Raw genomic sequence first — 21,807 nt, 5'->3', positions numbered from 1 at the left:
ATAAATATGATTAATAAAACATTCTAGTTGTTTTTTATTTCATTTTTTAGACTTAAGTACTAATGCATTTCTTGTATTTTTACTGAATAATAATGATGATTCTCGAAACAACAAACATGTCATGTTTTTGTATCTCTAATTTGTTAGCACACGTTATATCTGATAATAAAACATACTACTTGCTATCATTATGTTTTTTCTTAGAATAAGTACTCATGCATTTATTGCGTTTTTTACTGAATAATAATGATGATTCATGGAAAAATAAAAAAATCATGTTTTTGTATCTCTAAATTGTAAGCATACGTTATATCTGGTAATAAAACATACTACTTGCTATCATTATATTTGTTTTGTTACTTGCTATCATTATATTTGTTTTTTTACTTACTATAAAGTATTCATGCATTTCTTGTTTTATTTTTTGCTGAATAATAAAGTTTATTTTTGGAATAACAATAAATCCAGATACTTCTTGGAGTTTCTAGAAAGTTTGAGTAAAATATCTTTTGATATATTTTTATTTAATAAATATTTATAAAAATCTCAAAACTTAATAGTTAAGGTAGATATTTAAAGAAATATAATAAATTTTCTAGTTTTTTGTTATATCTAGAATCATCTATTTACTAGTATAAATATGTGTGACCTTAACCAATTGTAACCAAGCCAGTTCAAAAACGCCTTATTCATTAATAATTTTTTCCTGCCCAAAATCCTCATTCTCCTTCATGGATACTTCTCTTTTCACCACCCAAAACATGAAAAAATTGAAGAATGAAAAGTCTCATGTTCTTATAGCACTATTCCCAGGCCAAGGCCAAATTAATCCATGTCTTCATTTTTCCAAACAATTAATCAATTTAGGCATTGGAGTCACTTTAACCACGAGCCTATCAGCTTTCAGTAAAATAAAAAAACTCCCAAATGTTGAAGGATTAAGCTTTGCTCCTTTCTCTGATGGCTATGATGGCAAATTCCAGTTAAGTTCAGTTGATGATTTTCATATGTTCTATTCTTCTGTAAAGTCCCATGGATCAAAATTCATTTTCAATTTGATCCAATCAAATGCAAAAAATGGTACCCCTTTTTCACATGTCATCTACACTATAATCATGGAATGGGTTGGTTTAGTGGCCAAAAAAATTAATATCCCATCTACATTATTCTGGATCCAACCTGCCACAGTTTTTGATGTTTACTATTATAGATTCACAGACTATTCTGAATATTTCAAAAGTTGTGATGCTAAGGATAAAATAATAGAGTTACCAGGATTGCCACCACTTAGTCCAATTGATTTTCCTTCTTTTGTGTTTGATGACGTGGACAGTTCCAACTGGGCAGTTAAGTCTATTAAAAGGCAAATTGAAATGTTGAGTAGTGAAGAAAATCCAAGAGTTCTTGTGAACACTTTTGATGCTTTGGAATTTGATGCTTTGAGAATTCTAAAGCATGTGACTATGGTGGGAATTGGGCCTTCAATTCCTTCAACATTTCTTGATGATAATACTTTTCGAGCTGATATGATTGAGATTAGTTCAAAGAATTATATGGATTGGTTGAACTCAAAGGACAAGGGATCAGTTATCTACATAGCATTTGGAAGTTACTCCGAAATACCAAGTCAATTGATGGAGGAGATTGGTCACGGATTGCTTAAATGTGGGAGGCCATTTTTGTGGGTGATTAGGGAAGGACAAGACGAGGATAAGATGGAGGACAAGTTGAGTTGCAAAGACGAACTTGAAAAACAGGGGAAGATAGTGAGTTGGTGCTCGCAAGTAGAAGTTCTAAAACACCCTTCTGTTGGTTGTTTTTTGACTCACTGTGGATGGAATTCAACGTTAGAGAGCATAGCATCTAAGGTACCTATCGTGGCATGTCCACTCTGGAACGATCAAGTTTGTAATGCAAAACTCATTCAAGATGTTTGGAAGAATGGTGTTAGAGTTAATGTTAGTGAAGGTGGTGTCGTGGAAAGAGATGAGTTCAATAGATGTATCACGATCGTGATGGGGGACGGTGAAGAAGGGGAAGAATTGAGAAGAAATGTCAAGAAATGGAGTGATTTAGCTAAGGAAGCTATGAAGGAAAATGGTACATCAAGTGTGAATCTCAAGGCTTTTGCTAATGAGATTTTACTTGGTCATAATGAGTACTAAATCACTCATGAATAGATGACTTCAATAAACTAGCTAGTAATCAATTAGTCTTTTTAAGAGTTTGTTCTTCGTTTCAGAAAAAATAGTGAATTTCTTTGAAATTATTCATAATGAAATAATAGACTTTGTTTCTGAAATAATTATATTAATTTCTTCCTCACTTTAAATTTTTAATTTTTTTCTTTCATTGATTTCTTATCTTTTCACTTTTAATTATTTTTAGAAAATTATGTTAATTTTTTTTATAAAAAGAAGCGTCCTTTAATTTATATTTTTTTTTAAATATTACACACGTGTGTACAAACATAACAAATTAATTTAGTTGAAGGTGTCACATCAGTAGAAGAGGTGCACGAATGTAAGAAAAAAATTAGTTCGAGGGATAATAGGACCCTAATTAAGTTAATGTGTGTCAATGGGATTTTAGCCATAGTTTAGGAGGGGTACTTATGCATTATCGAATATGTACTTATGTCATGCTTTTGTAACTCTAATTTGTTAGCACACGTTATAGCTAATAATAAAACATACTACTTGATATCATTATGTTTTTTTGTTACTAATTACTCTAAAGTACTCACGCATTTCTTGTGTTATTTTTTGTTAAATAATAAAGTTGATTCTTGGTATAACAAAGAATTCCAGATACTTCTTAGAACTTCAAGAAAGTTTGAGTAAAATATCTTTTGATATATTTTTATTTAATAAAATGTATGTTATCTCAAAACTTAAATATTTAAGGTAGATGATTAAAGAAATATGATAATTTTTTTAGATTTTTCTATATCTAAAACCATTTACATACCAGTGTAAGTATGTGTGACCTTAATCAGTTGTAACCAAGTCAGTACAAAAACGCTTTCTTCCTTTACAAAGTTCTCCTTCCAAAAATCATCATTCTCCTTTATGGATACCTCTCTTTTCACCGCCCAAAACATAAAAAATTACAAAATAAAAAATCTCATGTTCTTATAGTACTATTCCCAGGCCAAGGACAAATTAATCAATATCTTCAATTTTCCAAACTATCAATCAATTTAGGTATTGACGTCACTTTAACCACAAGTCTATCAGGTTTCAATAAAAAAGGATTAAGATTTTTCCTTTCTCTGATGGCCATGATGAAAAACTCTAATTAAGTCCAATTGATGAGTTCCATTTGTTCTATTCTTCAATAAAGTCTCGTGGGTCAAAATTTATTTTCAATTTAATTCAATCAACTGCAAATAAATGTACCCCTTTTTCACATGTCATCTTCACTATTATTATGGAACTGATTGGTTTAGTGGCAAAAAATAATTCCATCTACATCATTTTGGATCAAACCTATCACAGTTTTTGATGTACTATATATATTCACAGATTATTCTGAATATTTCAAAAATTATGATGCTAAGGATAAAATAATAAAGTTACCAGGATTGCCACCACTTAGTCCAATTGAGTTTCCTTCTTTTGTGTTTGATTTGAGAGTACCAATTGGGCAGTTAAGTCTATGAAAAGAAAAATTGAAATGTTGAATAATGATGAAAATCTAAATGTTCTTGTGAACATTTTGATGCTTTGAGAATTATTGTCACGCTCCGAGCCTACATCCTGGATGTGACCGATACTCGAGAACCATTGTTGGCCACAAGCGAACCTTCCCCTGGCTCAATTCTCAGCGGAAAACTTACTCAACAATAAAAGAACTTTCAAAGTAAGGTTTTAACTCATGAATGTCTCAAAATAATAAATTCAGAAATATATAAGAACATTCAACTAGCCAAACGAAGGCAACTCCAGTCTCAAACAATAACAATGGAAATGAAAAAGACTCTTGAATTACTACTCTCTATCTATGAAGCCTCTATACTATGAGGGATGTCGGGAAAAGACCCCCGATCATCCTAACAAAACTGAAATAATAGAAATAAATAAGGGATCCTCCGGAAGCAAGGAGGCTCACCAAAGCTAACTCGATGGTATCAACGAAGCGCCTATTGATGACCTTGATCTCTTGTATCAGCATCATGAAATGTTGCAGGCGAAATGACATCAGTACATTGAATGTACGAGCATGTAAGGAGAATACTGAACATAACATAAAAGCTTGATCTTGGAAAGAAGGAAGCATACTCGCCTCAACTCTACTTAAATCAACCTCAACACATGGATACTCAACTTAATAAGTATAAAAACAACAATAAAGATGCAATTTGTATAAAGCATTTAAAATAGTAGATAACAACTCAATGTATTTAAAAATACAATAATAACTCTTATTTGTATGTAAATATACAAAATAACTCAAATTGGGAGATTTTGTAACCGATAACCATCACTATGAACTATGTGATGATACAGTTTCTCGCCAACGCTGCCAGAACTGTCCTATACTTGCTAGAGTATAATACATCCTCAACTAAGTTGATCCACTAAAGTATGCTTAAAAAACAATAAGGAATCATCTAAAAATTATAACCCTTTCTACCCACGTTGGCTACATGGTTTATGAGGACTTTGAGTTGCATGAACTCATCCCCATATCAGTGTTCAATACTACTCCCAGTAATATACTCAGCTCATATGCTAAAAACATTTCCTCATCCTCAAGCTCTGAGATTATTACTCAAAAGTTCTCTTAAAAGAGATTATACTCAAAAACTCCTCATGAACTCATTTGAAAATCGATGTTTCCTCTCATTTTAAATGTAAAAAACATTTATTCTTGGAAAGACTTAGTTCCCATATATTCATTTTGAAAAATGTAACTCAACTCTAATCATCCTCAAACTCAAGTCTTTAAACAAGTTTTAAAAGATTGTGAAAGACTTCTCAAAATGACTCGAAAGAACTCTCAAGACTTTATTCTTAACTCTACCTTGAATTTGAATTATGAATTCATGGGTTACGATTCATGTTATGAAGGAACTCTTGATGTTTAGATGTAGTTTAGAGTAGTTAAAATCATAAAGGAGTAAAGGTATACCTTAAAAAGGGTGGGGGCAGGCGACCCTAGTGCACTGCTGGTGCAGGGCGTCAGCCCCTAAACTTCAGAGACTCAATCTTGGCGCACTGCTAGCGTGGGGCGTTAGCCCCTGAACTTCAGAGACTCAATCTTGGAGCACTACTAGCGTGCCACGCCAAACCTTCTGGTGCATCTGGGGCGCGCCGCTCCAGTCTTTCCCTTAATCAATCTGATGATTGTTTCTTCTTGTTTTCTAACCCTAATTCCACTAGAATCAATTGTTATCCTCAAATTTTCCTTAGATTCATTTATTCAATACAAGTACACAAGAATCTACTCACTTTACCTCAAGAACAACCCACAAAGATCAATATCCTCATCTCAAGAATTCATCAAACTCGATAAGCAAAACATGAAAAACAAAACCTCAAGAACAATCATCAAGAATTCAAATCATTCAACCTCAAGAACAAAATTAAGGATGTAATTTACATGATTGGCGTGCGGGTGAACGAACCCACACTATGAAATCTTACATACCTTAATTTGGTGAAATTCCTCGACAAATATCAAGAATCTTGACGAACGCTTTGAACCTCTCCTCTTGAACTCCTCTCAAAAAGCGTAATTTAGAGTTGTAAAAACTGGCCCAAATCAGTTTAGACCCCAAAAATATTACTAAAAATGTTTAAAGCTGATGGGGTAAGGAAAAGACCAAAATACCCCTCATTAATTCGGGTAAATTTCCTTAACTAGACATGCTGACGTCAAACGGGCATTTCTCCCTCATCCGAACTCGAAATTTAGCAAACTTAGTGGCGTTGGCAAGAGGATTCAAAGATTTTTCATTTCATATCTTATGGGACACCTAATTCATCAGGTACTTAAAGTTATGGTCATTTTAAGTTGACCCAAACCTCACAACTTAAGCTTAACTTGAAAGAATCTCAAATTAGCTCTTTCCAAATTAGTTCTTTCTAAATTTAGCTCTTTCTAAGGTGGGATGTTACAATATATCCCCCTTGAAAATATTTGTCCTCGAATGAGATTACTCTTAGTAGACTAAGGGTGGCAACATCTAACACCCAACTCAAACACCCAACATGCAAATTAACACAACATTTCTATTTAAAAAGTACCAAGAACAGACTCTCCAAACTCAAAGAGATGTGGGTATCTCTTCTTCATATCCTCCTCAGTTTCCCAAGTAGTTTCCTCAACAAACTGATTCTTCCATAAGACCTTGACTGATGCTACCTCCTTGGTTCTCAACTTGCAAACTTGACGATCAGGTATCTCAACGGGTACCTCCTCATAAGATAGGTTGTCCTTAATACCAATATTTTCAATAGGTATAATAAGTGAAGGATCACTATCTTATTTAATAGTCTTTTAGATATCTAAACAGTTTTGTTGAACAATTATAGTTCGTCTTAGATGTTTTTGCATTGGTGACACAATTTTTTGTGCATTCTTGATATTTTCCACACTTTATATATGTTTTTATGAAAGCTTGATATATGAATTATTACTCTATTATTTTAATTTTCTTGGTTTTATTATTTATTGTCGTTGTTGGGTGAAAGATTGACTTATCTACTTATGGGTTAGGATTAAAAAATTATGATATATTTTCTTATGATTATCGGATAAAAGAAATTTCAATAAACAAGCAAGTATTTGTCAATTACATGTTGTACCACGATTGTTAATTATTATTTGCTATCATTTTCGCTACATTAATTACAATCTTCCCTTAGTTTTAAATTCCTTGACCAATCAAACAACTTCATATTAATTGAAACGGATAAAGTAATTTTCAATTAAATCGTCTAACTCTCAGAAGTTAATGACAAATATTGCAATGCAAATTGTGATTAGTAAATAATATTTATAAACAACGTCAATCAAAAAAGTTAATTTTCATTCACCATTTGATAGCTTTCACACCTAATTTTTTTTTCTAATACATAACTTTTTATTAACAGTACAAAATCTCAATATTTAGAAAGATATCATATATTATTATAAGTGGGAAGCTCTAAAGTGAAAAGCTGAATTATCATTTTAATCTTCTACTAAATTAAAATTTGATTATTTATTTAATTAAATACAATTATTTTAACTACATCATGGTAGAATTTGAAGTCCTTAAGCCCTTTAATAATTAAATTATTATTTTCTTGATAAATGAGTACATTGATATTGCTTTTAATCATAACTATGAATATCATAACGGAAAAATTTGAAAAGTTATGATTGATAAAATAATTTAATCGAATTTTTTTCTTCTAAAAATAGCTACATTTTCTCTTCTAAATAAACTCTATTGTTTAATATTGAAGTAAAGAATTTTGAAGAGGTGTCATTAATTAAAAAAATTATACAGTAAAGTTTCATCTATAATGATTCACTCAGATGGTCATATTTGTACCAAGTGTATTCATCCTAATTTGATTCTTCTTTGATAATAAAAGATATTTTTGTTCGGTCATTTATATAAGTTGTTTTCTTTTATGTTTGTATAGGTACTTTTGGCTGGAATTATAACAATTTGAAGGTTGCTTGTTGTATTTTGGTATATTCAATGAATTCTTCAAAAAGGTACATAAAAAACAAAGTCAACATGTAATGTTACAACTTTTTGTTTAATTTTTATTTATTTATTTTCAATTGAAGGACGTACGGTGCACAAATCGATGTACCAATTCTTTCTTGGGTAATCGATTGTATATAAGAAAGAACAATTTTCTGTATAAAATGACATTCATTTACGTGCCTGTGATGTAATTTTTTTTTTTTTAGAGATTTTAGATTTTTATTCTTTACAACAAGTTGGGTTGGGTATGACTGTGGTAAATGGTAATTGAATAATTGATAATTTATGATTGTGATGTTTATTTTTATAAAATTATCACTCTTACTATAGTTACTTCATAAACCATCTCTTATTTATATATGAAATGAAAATCAATTCTTATGTCATTTGTAACTACATACTCTCAATTCGGAAGAGGAAGAATTGAAGAAAATGTTGAAGTATAAAGAAGAAAAGACGCAATATTACTGATGCATTTTGCATCTTCGTTATATTGTACAGTAAAATTTTATTGTTCTATGAAATTTTAAAACTTATTGCTTTAGGTATTTTGTGCAGAAAAACAAGTTTTAGCATTTATTAATTGTTTTAGCAATTTTTATGTAATATGGAACATGAATTTGGAGGCCTTCTAAGAACAAGGAAGACGGGGCTAAATAAGGTGATGGCACAACTTCAGCATTGGCAACGAAGGAACCAGAAGATAAGCGTGAGAGGGCTCTCAAGGGCCAGGAAGACGGGGATGATCCAGATGCTGTACTTGTGAAGGACTTGAGAAGCAAAACGATGAAGGATTAGAAAGGCGTTGGAAGGCACAGTAAAGTAGCATTCCCTGAAGTTCAAGTGTTAGCGGATATATTTTAGTTGTTTGTATTTCTCTATATACAATATTGTAATTCGAACTAATAGTGTTAGTTATTAGACAGAAGCTATAGTATTATTTTACTAGTCGATTGTAGTTTTCTTTTCTGTAAGTTATGCTCTATACAATAAAACTTGTGTACACTCTACAGGCTTTGCCTATTTATAAAATGTTGTAGTTTGAATCAAAAAAAAAAAAAAAAGAATTTGAGATTGTTCTTCTTATTTGCTTATAAAGTGATTTTATTATGACTGAACTAACCATGATACTGTTACATAAAGAAACATAAAATTCATAATGATTTACTTGCCATCATAAGAAGACATATGTTGTTCGAATCTCTATACTACTTAAAAAAAATAAAATTCAACAAGTATTCTCAAGGAATCAACTTGCAAATTCATAACTATTACATATTTCTTTCTCGACATTAGCTAAGGTCTTTTGCAAAGTTTATGGCTATTGATTAACACTCTTGCCGAAATTTGCTTGATGACAAAAAGCAGGAAAAAAGTGAATTGCATCCTTAAGAGAAAAAAATAATTTAATTAGTTTAAATTGCTCCAACACACTTTTCTATAGCAAAATTTTTTGATGAGTAAATAATTTTAATACAAAAGTTTAAGATAACGTTAGTGCAAATATTTGTCCTGTCATCTATATTAAAACTTTCACACCTGCCTTGGAAATATCATTTTCTTCTAAGAACGGAAGCCGTTATTCTATATTGATTACATATCCAATTCTTAGATGTATTAATCAGATTAACTGATTAAAAATATTGAATAATTTACACTAAATGTACGGTTCATCCAATTACAATGAGAAAGATTCATATACACTAGATATGATGTGCATAAGTCTTAAAAAAATAAAATCGATGCTTATGACAAACATTATGTTATTTTAGGGAGATAAGTAGTATGATGATTTTTTAATTATATTTTATAACCCCTAAAAATTTCTAATAAAAAATTTATGCAAGGAAAAAATTGTTATTTTTAGATAGCAAAATATATTATCAAACAGACCTACACGTGCAGCGCACGTGCCAAGAAACTAGTTTGAAAAAAAATCTTGAAATTAAAAATCTAACACCAAATTCAACAAAAGTCAATTAATTTTGTATTATCTATATATTGTCTTATATGAGTTTAGTTACGACCCAAATAAGAACGAAATCATGACACATTTAAATTACAACAATCTATAATATAACAGTTTTAATGTTATAAGTGATCTTATATGTGCAATGTTTTTTACTAAAACCCCTTAAATAGTTTCTTAATTTGTTCATCCAAATTTCAAATTTACAATTTACAGAAGGTTGTTACAAATATTTTTTCATATAAGCGCTTTGATTTACCCCTGTATATGTATGTGTCTCGCTCTTAATAAGACTTTTACTATTGTTATCTAATGATTTGTTTGTTCAGTATTGATATTCATCAAGCTTGTCAAAACTGAATCAACAATGACAAACTATATTTTCATTTAAGCGCTTTGATTTGCCTCTATATATATGTATCTCAGTCTTAATAAGCCTTTTACCACTGTTCTCTAAGGATTTGTTTGTTCAGTATTGATATCCATCAAACTAGTTTTGATGCACGTTTGTTGCACATGAATATCAATCCATGTACCACACTGTTTTTAAAAATAATGCCAATATTATTAAATAAAAAATTAAATAAATAGTTATCAATAGAATGATGAAGTATAAGTTCCTATGAATAGTGGATGTAAACTTTCTTATGATTACTACTAAAAGTTGTGATATCAACATCCAAAAAAAAACATATAACTATTTATAATATAAATCTAGATATAGATAAGGTGATCAGACATTTCTCTTTGGCCTCCAATTAAATTTATTTTTTTCCTATTTGTTTTTTTTAAAATTAAAATTAATTGTAATATGTAAAAAAAAAAAAAGTCACTCTTAAAATCTCTTATTTACACCTCTTAAATATGCTTTCTCCTCCCTCTCCTATAGTGCATTACTTAGTTATCATATATTATTGTATTGTTGGAGTTCTTACTTTTAATATAATCATGGCACGTGTGTTGCACATGTGTATCATATAATATACTATACGATGTTGTAAAATTGAATTAATATTACTAAATTAATTTTCTTAGTAAATAATTTTAATTGAAAAAACATTGGACAAGTGCTTTTAAATGATTAATACACATTGTCATAGAGCTAATTGTTTTTGAGACCAAAATGACCAGATATAATTAAAACATTTCAAAATACATTTAAATTTTAAATACGGGAGAAAGTGACATTTCTTTAGTAGTATTATTTTTTACTTTACTCAATTTTGTAAACATATTTAAACAACAAATAGAAAAAAATATCAATATAAAAAGGTCACCAATGTAACACCCTGAAAATTCTACCTTGAATATATCAGACCTTGCAAATTTTCTACAGTATGGTGCCAGAAAGGCATCTACCACCCGTAGAGGTATCTACGGGCCGTAGGTGGGTCTATAGAACCATACTCGTGAAAATTGGTTCTTAGGTCTAAAGTTCACGACACAACCTATAGGTCGTAGAAACATCTACGATATGTAGAAGGGCCTTGTGGAAACCAAGTTTGATAACACTCCCAGTAAACTTTCTACGGACGAGCATGACGACCCGTCAAAATTCTTACGGACTGTAGAAAGGGTCCGCAATCCCAAACTTAAGAAATCCAGAAAACTCAGCACGTTCCTATGATGGGGTCTATGACCCGTAGACTTTTGTACGGATCATATATGGCTTCTGTCACAACCCTTTTTCGCACGCCAAAAAGGTTTTTTCCAATTTAAGTGACGGTATTGAGTAGATATTATTTTTATTTTTCAGAGTCGCCACTTGGAATTGAGTTATGGTGTTCCAAGTCACCTTTTCTTTAATCTCTAATCAAAAGGAAATGACTCATTATTTGGTCTGCGAACTAGAAATTCGGGTAAGGAATTTTGTTGTCTGAGGGGAAGGTATTAGGCATCCCTCGAGTCCCGTGGTTCTAGCACAGTCGATTTTATTAACTTATACTTATTTTAACAATCTTTTGGATATATATTTTTATAGGTCATGATTTGCTCGCATTTTTTATTTGTTGAACTTTTATTTGGTCTCGACCTAGATACGTAACCGCATTCTTGATCTTGACATTTAGAGACATAACTATCTTCTTTGCATCACACTAAATAATTTTTTGTCGATAAGTCTCTACTTTAAATTAATGAAAGTTAATTATATTTTTGAACAAGGTGCGTCACTGCATCCATGAGTTTATCTTAATATTTCAAGAAAAAGATGTGTAACCACATTCTTAATCGAAACAAATATTTTTAACAGATCGTATATCCTAATATTTACCTATTGCTAGAAAGCTTAAATGGATTATTAATGATTAAATTACTTTTTACTGTTTATATTCATGAATACTATTTACATAATAAAAGTCAAAATCTTAAACAAACAAAGAATTTTTTTTTCATATTCAAATTCGATGAACATGCACTTACATTTTTAGTATACTTACAAGTTATGAAAAAAGACCATTAAAATAAAAGGTAATAATTTGTAACTCTTCATCTCTTAATTTTCCTAAAATAAACATTTTTTTAACATTAGATAAAGTTGACTAAACAAACTATTAGAATAATTCACTCAGACATTTAGTTTATTTTGGTTGGACATAAGAGGTACTTAATTGATAACATCATATGGTACAAGATGAAAAATAATGTATAATAGAATAAATAGGAAATATTTCAATACTATTGTGTCAAAAGTAAACACACATAAATTCGAGCAAATTTCATAACATTGGAATCAAGTATTATATAATCATAAAAATTAAAATATACAATAAAAATTAAATGGTACCTCTTACGAAAATTCAATTCACGAAAAGGAAACAATTCTAATAAGGAACCACGAAGGTGAACCTAGACTCAACCTTTGTTTGTAAATAGAATATATATATATATATAAAATATGTGAGGGTGAATTTTTTTCTTCCCGTATCTAGGTAGTATTTAAGTGGTGTGTGAGTTGCTTTTTTTCCTTTATCCGTGGGTCTATGAGTATGTTTGTTGATTTCTTTTTCTTTTTCGGAGGATACATGATTGGAGGGAGTGATTGGAGGGGACATCAATACTGAGTTTTTGATGTCCTCTCTCAGTCCAGATATAAAGAGCGAAGCATAAGCCTATTAGAAATATCATCAGTCTCATTCACGATGGCTTCAAACCGTCCTTGCAGATCTGAGACTGTGGTAACTTGTCGTAGTTTTGCCAATCTTCCCCCCGCCGACTCCAAACCCGTCTGTTTGAACCCGATTCGCACCTTTTCAGCAAAATGTGGCCAATCAACTAATTGATTGTTCCTAAACAACCATCTGTACCATTCCAGTGCTTCGCCGTCGAGAAAAAATGACGCCATGGTCAGCCTCTGATCTTCCTCAATTCTATAAAAATCAAAGTATCGTTCCGCTTGGAATATCCAAGCCTCCAAGTTGTCACCACGAAATCGACCCAATTCCACTGAAGCAGGTTTGTGCCTGGGTATGGTGGTTGTTGGTAGATGTTCCTATCGAGTTATCTGCATGGTCGGTTCATGACGGTGTGTCCCTAATAAGATTAAGAACAAGAGGAGTTTGAGAAAATAAGAGCAAATTGATTGGTATGCCATTTGTACCTTTTATTTATAGACTTTGTACATGTTTCTGATTAATATAAGAATCTTTATCTACTACGTATTCTAAAGGAAGAGTAATCCTTTTGTTACAATGAATAAGCTACAGTAATCGAATTCTAGTTGATGATGGACTCTAATAGCCCCCTGCAAGATCATGTTCTGGAGCGAACTATGAGCTTGGATCGAAGATTGAGGAACTGACTTGTGCCAACAACTTTGGTAAAGATAACTACAATTTGATTTTGAGATGAAACATAGCGAACCACTAAAGATTGATCTTCAACCATCTCTCAGATAAAGTGATAATCAAGACGAATATGCTTTGATCGTTGATGAATGACAGGATTCCGAGATAAAAATTGTGCACTAAGATTATCACAAAGGACTATGGAAGGTGCAGTGAGAGGAGCACGTAGTTCACTGATAAGTTGTTGGACCTAGATTAATTTAGTAGTTGCAAAGGCTAAAGCACAATACTCAGCTTCAGTACTTGAGCGGCGTCAACCGTTTGTTTTTGCGAAGACCAACTAATTAAGTTACCTCCATAGAATATTGCAAAGCCATGTTGGGAGTGACTATCATCAAGATCAGAGATCCAACCAGCATCCGAGAAGGCCATAAGACAAAAATCTGACATAGGTCGTAGTAAGAGGCCATTATGAATGGATCCTTTTAGATATCGAAGTATGCATTTGACAGCTGACCAATGAGCAATAGTGGGAGATTGCATAAATTGGCATACTCGATTGACTGCGTAGGATATTTCTGGTCTAGTGATGGTAACATATTGAAGAGCACCAACGACACTACGATATAAATGAGCATCAGGCAGGGATCACCAAAAAGAATAAGTCGCGATCCAGGTTCAGTCGGACTAGAAATAGGCTTAGCATCAACCATGTTTGTTCGACGAAGTAAGTCACGAATATACCTGCCTTGAGATAAAATGATCCCATATGATGTTGGAGAGACTTCAATACCAAGAAAATAATTTAATGAACCAAGATCTTTGAGAGAGAATTGCTGATCAAGAGTGTGAATAAATGTAGTGATGAAATCACTATCACTACCAGTTATAATAAGGTCATCCACATAGACAAGAACATATGTTGCATGCTTAGAAGCTAGCTGCACAAAAAGAGAAGAGTCAGATAAACAAGAGCGGAAGCCAATGTCAAAGAGAAAAACCTTAACTTATTGAACCAAGCACGTGGTGATTGTTTGAGGCCATATAAGGCCTTGTTCAATTTGCATACGAAATGTGGTTCATGAGGATCAACGAATCCTTTCGGTTGCTCCATAAACACTTGCTCAGAGAGATCACCATTTAAGAACGCATTGTTGATGTCAAGTTGCCGAACAGACCACTTGTTTGTCACAGCTAAAGACAAGATTAGTCGAACAATTGTGGGCTTAACGACGGGACTAAAAGTATCAAAGTAATTAGCACCCTCATTTTGGTGAAAACCTTTAGCTACAAGACGAGCTTTGTGACGTTCAATTGATCCATCGACTTTCCTCTTAATCCTGTAGACCCATTTACAACCAACAATGTTAGAGTTAGACGGTGGTGGAAATAATGTCCATGTCTTATTTCGCATAAGAGCTAAAAAAATCTGCATAGCATGGTGCCACTCAGGAAATTTGGAGGCTTGATGATAAGTTGTAGGTTCTGGAATATGATAGGGATCAGGAGGTAGAGAATGGCGAGATGTTATAAGTGTAACATCCGGCAATTTGAAATAACTATGAAGAGGCTTAAAAATTGAAAATAGTCATTTTTGGAAGAAAAAATTAAAATCTGGAAAATTTGGCTAAGTGTGGGAAATCAGTGAGTTTTGTCCAACTTTGAGCAGTCATAACTCCTAGCTTAGGATGAGCCAGGAGTAGTTCCAGTTATTATTGCAAAGCTTGTGGAATGATCTTTCCAACGCCGCTGAGTTTGCTCGATTCCAAGTTCGTATGAGCGAGTTGTGGCCATTGAAAGTTGGGCAGTTGGCAGGGAATCCGTCCGGAAATTTTAAGGGCATTTTGGTCTTTTCCCTAGCCATTCCTTTTGGGATTATATTGTTGTGTTAGGCTGGTCTTTGGATCATTTTTTCCCATTTTAAAAGAGAAAGAGTTAGGGTTCTTGAGTGAAGAAGAGAAGAAGAAAGAGAAGAAGGGGAAGAAGAAGAGAAGAAAGAGGAGATCAACAAGTTTCCGTCAAAGATCGTTGTGGATATCGTCGGGGGTGATCCCTATCAAGGTATGTGAGTTCTTATTGTGGGTTGATCCTTTCCCCCACACACCCAACTCATTATTATGGAGAAAAAATTGGATAGGTTGTTGAAGTTGTTGGGTTGTGTTGTTGAAGTTATTGTTGGTTGTGGGACATGATTTGGTTGTGTATTTGAGTGGTAATCTACTGTATGTTGAGAGATTGATGATCCTTAGTGTTTGGGGTTGAATCCATTGAAGTAAGGGTGGTTTAGAGTTGGCAAAACAAGGGAGAAAAGTCGAGTTTTCTGGGCTAGGGGTTGGCGCGTCGCGCCTGCCAGCGCACCCCAAGAGGAGCTCTGAAGCCCAGCCCTTGGGGCGGCACGCCAGTCAGAGCGCCAGCAGGGCCCTTCTGAACTTCAAGGGCTGGCGCTCCGCGCCTCGCAGCCAAGGACCCCAACCTACCCCTTTCATGCATGTTCCTAGGTATTATACCTATGTTTCATAGTTGTTTTCGACATTCCAAAGTACGTCTAAACATCAAGAATTCCTCCATAACTAGTGATCAAACACCTTGAATCCATAATTTCAATGCAAGGGAAGTTAGATTCCAATTCAAGTGAAGTTAGTTTCCAATCCAAGTGAAGTTAGTTTCCAAGTCAAGTGAAGTTAGTTTCAAAGTCAAGTGAAGTTAGAAGCCAAGTGGAATTAGAAGTCAAGCTTAGAAGTTAAGTAAGTCCAAGCAAGCCTTCAAAGTTTTCAAGAGTCTTCATTGAACGTTTTAACTTCATTTTAAGGCTCAAGTTTCAAGTTAAGTAAAGAGTATCGAGTTTTCAATTAAGTCAAGAGCATAAAGTTGAGTTCATTTCTCAAAGTTATTAGGGAACTATGTATTCCCAAATAAGTTTTAAAGAAATGTTTTTACATTTAAACAAGGTTGGAAACTGAGATTTCCAAAGAGCCTTCGGGCTAGTTTTTGACTAATTATCTCAATCAGCAGGAATACATATGTTTTAAAAACATAAGTGCCAGTACATTTGTTTGGGAGTAGTATCGAGCACCAAATTGGGGGAGCGTTCAAAGAACCCACAGCCCCCATTGAACCATGGGTAGAAAAGGTTCATACTTTTTAGATGAATTCTTTTCCAGATAGACTAGTGGATCCATTAGGCAGTTCAGGTCTTATACCTTTGGCCGGGTATAAGATGCTCTGGCAGCGTGAGGTCGATCGCTGTATCATCACTATAGCTCTTATGTGATGGTTGTCGGTTAGAGAAACTCCCACAACAGTTATTGTATTTTCATACACAGAGATTATTGTATTTTTATATAAATCAGATCATTTGTATTTCTATATACATCTCAGGCTTATTTTATCTTTGTATACACACAGTGTTTATAACACGTTTTAAACAGTCTTTCTTTATATCGCACTTGTTTTAAAATTGCTTTATATTGAAAGAAGTCAATCAGGTTGAGTTGAGTTAAGCCAGGTAAGCTTAAGCTATTCAGTTTCTTCCAAATTTTCTTCTAACCTATGTTGCTTAGCTTTCCAGCTCGCATACTCGTACATTCCATGTACTGATGCCAATTAGCCTGCATATTATGATGATGCAGATACAGGTACCCTGGATTAGCATCCTGCGCGTCGATGATCCAGCTGAGCGCTCTAGAGTCAGTGGTGAGCCTCCTTGCATTCCGGAGGACTCAAGTATTTTGTGTTCTTAGTTTTGGTTTTATTAGAGTGTTGCGGGGTTTGTCCCAACATCCATCTCAGTATTAGAGACTTCATAGACAGTCAGTCAGTTAGTATTGAGTCTCTCATCTATATGTATATATGTAAATATTCTATTTTGAGACTTGAGTTGCCTTTTTGGCCAGATTTTATAAGTTAAGTTGTTTTATGTCCTTGCATTGCATGGAGTTATTCTGTTGAGGGCTCCCCTGAGTTAAGAAAGCCAGGCCAAGGGTTCGCTTGGGGCCAGAAATGGTCTCCGGGTGTCGGTCCCACCCAGGGTGTAGGCTCAGGGCGTGACAATAAGAGCTTTTGGTTTTATGGAATTGGTTTACTTCGAACAACCATATGATGGCGAGAAGTGTTCGAGGGGCTAAAATAGGAAGGAGTTGTGGTCGGGTAAGACGAATCAGTAGATGGTGGTAGATGCTCAGGTGGGTCAGTGGATGGTACATGCTCTATTTGTGGAGGAGCCGGAGGGGATACAGTAGAGGGCGCGTTTGTATGATTAGGTTGCTCAGATGAAGGGTGCAACTGGAATATTTGATAATGACCTTGGAGTGATAGAGTGTGTAGGGGAATGTGAACGCACTTGTTGAGAAGCTTGATCAAGTAAAGAGAAAGATGTGTTGCTAAAATGTGACGAGGGACAAGAGGATTTTGGTATCGACAACATAGAGGAATAAGGGAAAGTATTTTCATCAAATACAATGTGGTGAGTAATATAGATTCGATAGGATGTAACATGATAGCAGAGGTAACCTTGTGATGAGAACTATACCCGATAAAGACAAAAGGAAGAGATCGAAAATCAATTGTATGATGATTGTAGGGTCGAAGAAAGGGATAACAAAGGCAACCAAAATTTTTAAGAAAACCATAATCAGGAGAACTTTTGTAAAGTAATTGATATGGCGATTTGTAAGACAAAGAAGAAGATATGGTAATATTGGATAAGTATGTAGCAGTGTAAAAAACATGCTCCCAAAATTGGAAAGGAAGAGAAGCATGAGAAAGAAGAGCGAGTCCTTTTTCAATTATATTCGATTTCGGCGTTCAAATGCACCATTTTGTTGAGCTGTATAAGGACAAGAGATACGATGATGAATACCATGATTTTGTAAAAAAGATGATACATTTCGGTACTCACCTCCCCAATCAGTTTGGATTGATTTTATTTTAATTCCAAACCGCGTTTCAATTAAAGCCTTAAATTGAGTGAAAAGTGGAAAGACTTGTGATTTATGTGACATGAAATAAATCCAAATAAATTTGGTGCAATCATCAATGAATAAAACAAAGTTGGAAGATCCATTAATAGAAGAAACGGGTAAGGTCCCCAAACATCAGAATAAATTAATTGAAAAGGACTACTGCTAGAAACATGAGAATAAGAAAAGGATAAGCGTCTACTCTTTCCTAGTTGACAAGGTTCGCAAACAGTAGGAAATTCAGAACTAGAAATAGGTAGCCTAAAGTTAGACACAAGCCGTCGAAGTAGAGGTTCATTTGGATGAGCCAATCGACAGTGCCAACCAACAAGAGAAGTGCGTTCACCAAGAAATACTGAAGGTGGGGAAGATTGAGAATGAGGCGATGGAGGTTGAAGACGATAAAGGTCATTATCAAGTGTTCCTCAAAGCAGTTTCCTACCCTGCAAATCCTTCACATAACAAACATAAGGATGAAATTCCATGTAGACATTGTTATCATGAGTTAATTTAGCAACACTAAGTAAATTCTTGGAAATTTATGGGGCATGAAGAATATTATTAAGATGAATGGGTTGTGTGTAGACAAAATTGATGAGCTAGTATGCGAAATAGGAATTTTCATACCATTACCAACCGCTAAACCATCATTGTCGGTGTAAGTTTGTAAGGAGAGATTAGCCATATCTGAGGTCACAAGATGTGTAGCACCCGAATCAAAGTACCAGGCCGGAGGATCAACAATAGCTGAAGGAGAAGCAAGATGTGCTTGTTTGGGAATTGATCGTGACGGTGTTTGCCTTGTTGGTGGAAAATCTTTATCATTGGAGCAATTATAGCAATTACGAGCATCATGATTATTTTTACCACATATTTGACATTGCACACGTCGTTTGGATTGGCGATTATTGGATCGAGAGGAATGTGAATATTGTTGAGGTACCATAGATTGAGCGTGATTATGAGAATTATGTGCAAGGTAATTAGAGAGTGGGGGAGGGCAAAGAATGGATGATTGGTTTACGTTAAGGGCTGAAGCAGGGTGAATAAAGGATGAATTGTGTGTTAACAGTGCACGAGAAGTAGCAGCGCCCAATTGAGTATTAATAGTGGTAGAACGAAGTTCTTCGGCTAAGCGTTCTTCTTCTTGAAGAAGAAGGCCAAACAGTTCTTCAGGAGTGATAGTACCAGAACGCATATTAAGCGCAACCTGAAAATTCCAAACGAAGAATCAAGTCCATTAAGAATGAATGAGATGAAGTCATCATCTTGTACAAAGTACAAGCTTTCTGCTAGAGAATCGACAATTGCACGTTTCTTCTCAAAGTACTCTAGGATGGAGAGATTGCCTTTAGAAAAATTTTGAAGTTGAGATTTTAATTGCATGAGTCGAGCACATGTTTGTGATTGAAACATCCGCACAATTTTGGTCCAAGCATCATAGGAAGAGGAGGCTCGAGTTAAGTGACCAAGAAGAGGATCATAAATTATTTGACGAAGCCAAACGAGAATAAGAAGATCGCTGCGTCGCCATTCCTCATAAGTAGGGTTAGAAGTGATTTCTGGTTGTGCTTGGGTGGTAGAGGATTTTGTAGCAGTAGTGATTGAAGTTGGGGTGACAGTAATTGCTTTTGTAGGAGAATTAGAATCAAGAACAAAGGAGTCAAGAGAAAAGGCTGAGTATGTCCAAGGTATTTTCTTTCCAAATAGAATAATTATTTCTATGAAGTTTGAGAGAAAGGTTTGGTAGTTGAATAATGGAGGAAGCGGTGGGTTGTTTTGCAAGTGACAACAGATTTCCAGAATTTTGAAAAGTGGCCATAGGACCGATGGGAAAATCAAATACCATAATAAGATTAAGAACAAGAGGAGTTTGAGAAAATAAGAGTAGATTGATTGTTTTGTCGTTTGTACATTTTATTTATAGACTTTGTACATGTTTATGATAAGAATCTTTATCTACTACGTATTCTAAAGGAAGAGTAATCCTTTTGTTACAATGAATAAGCTACAATAATCAAATTCTAGTTGATGATGGACTCTAATAGTCCCCATTGGAACTTTGGTGGCACCCATCTCCATCAGTATATTTCGGATCTCAGTGAGTTCCTTAGAGAAGGAATCCTTCACTTCCTTAATCGAATCATCCATATGAGCCTTGAGTATTTTGTAGTCCTCCATGAGTGACCTCTGGATGGAAGCACCAATGCAACAAACTAGAGCAAACAATTCATAAATAAAGGTGGATTGTATTATAACATTAATTGAAATACAAGATTGGAAAAGAAATATCAATGAAACAGTAACAAGGAAAGAAGGAAGGAGATGAGAAAAACAGAGAAACAGAGAGATGAGATGTCCAGACTGAAATTACAATTGCCTAACTAATACAGATGCCTACGTTTGCTATTTATCAAATTTGGCACTTCATGAACTGCACTTTCTTCCCCTTGTCCACGTTCTCGATCGTCACCCCGTTCCCACTATGAATCTAGTTAACCTTGTTGAAGTGTTTCTCACGCGCTTACTTCTTTTCAAAACTGTACTCTCCTGCTGAGTGTGTGTCCCCACGGTGGCTGCTGATGTGTCCTCCAAGTCAGCTTGTCGGGTCACAACACAAACTATTAGAATAATTCTCTCAGACATTTAGTTGATTTTGGTTGGACACAAGAGGTACTTAATTGATAACATCATATGGTACATGATGAAAAATAATGTATAATAGAATAAATAGGAAATAGTTCATTATTATTGTGTCAAAATTAAATACACATAAAATTCTAGCAAATTTCATAATATTGAAATCAAGTATTATATAATCATAAAAATCAAAATATACAATAAAAATTAAACGGTACTTCTTTCGAAAATTCAATTCACGAAAAGGAAACAATCCTAATAAGGAACCACGAAAGTGAACATTGACTCAATCTTTGTTTGTAAATAGAAAAATATATATAATATGTGAGGGTGAAATTTTTTCTTTCCATAGCTAGGTAGTATTTTGGTGTTGTGTGTGGGGGTTGCTTTTTTTCCTTTTTCCGTGGGTCTGTGAGTATGTTTGCTGATTCTTTTTTCTTTTTCAGAGGATACGTGATTGGAGGGAGTATTGTGCAGGTTGTGGAAGGAATAGAAGATGTGTATTGTATGTGTTGTATTGGAGAGTAAGATTTTTATTTTTTGGTGCTGATTGTTTTAGTGTAGTAGTCAAAAGGAATTTTTAAAAAAATGTTGTTATTGTTTATGTTGTTTTTTGTACGTATGCGTAGTGTGTGTTTGGGAGCATTTTTCTTCTTTTTGTTTTTGCTCTGTGTCCTGTTGTGTAGTATGTAGTATATGGGTGTAGGGGTGAGTTGTGTGTTGTGATTGTTGCTAGTGAGA

General features: G+C 33.8%; 1 protein-coding gene across 1 annotated transcript; it reads left to right on the top strand.

The window, feature by feature from the left end:
• The first annotated feature begins 710 nt into the window (after nt 1-710).
• LOC125829415 (UDP-glycosyltransferase 75C1-like) lies at nt 711-2,165 on the top strand. The gene has a single exon (XM_049508637.1). It carries the CDS (start codon nt 732-734, stop codon nt 2,163-2,165), a length of 1,434 nt encoding a protein of 477 aa, XP_049364594.1. The 5' UTR covers nt 711-731.
• Nucleotides 2,166-21,807: the final 19,642 nt, after the last annotated feature.

The sequence above is a fragment of the Solanum verrucosum genome, unplaced genomic scaffold, assembly GCF_900185275.1.
Source record: "Solanum verrucosum unplaced genomic scaffold, falcon-dt-bn FXZP01000052.1, whole genome shotgun sequence".
NCBI lineage: Eukaryota > Viridiplantae > Streptophyta > Magnoliopsida > Solanales > Solanaceae > Solanum > Solanum verrucosum.
The sequence above is the reverse complement of the archived record's forward strand: the minus strand, read 5'-3'. Positions and strand labels throughout refer to the sequence as shown.

Excerpts from the sequence above, each read along its gene's own strand:
- LOC125829415 (XM_049508637.1), top strand. The coding sequence starts at position 732 with ATGGATACTTCTCTTTTCACCACCCAAAACATGAAAAAATTGAAGAAT.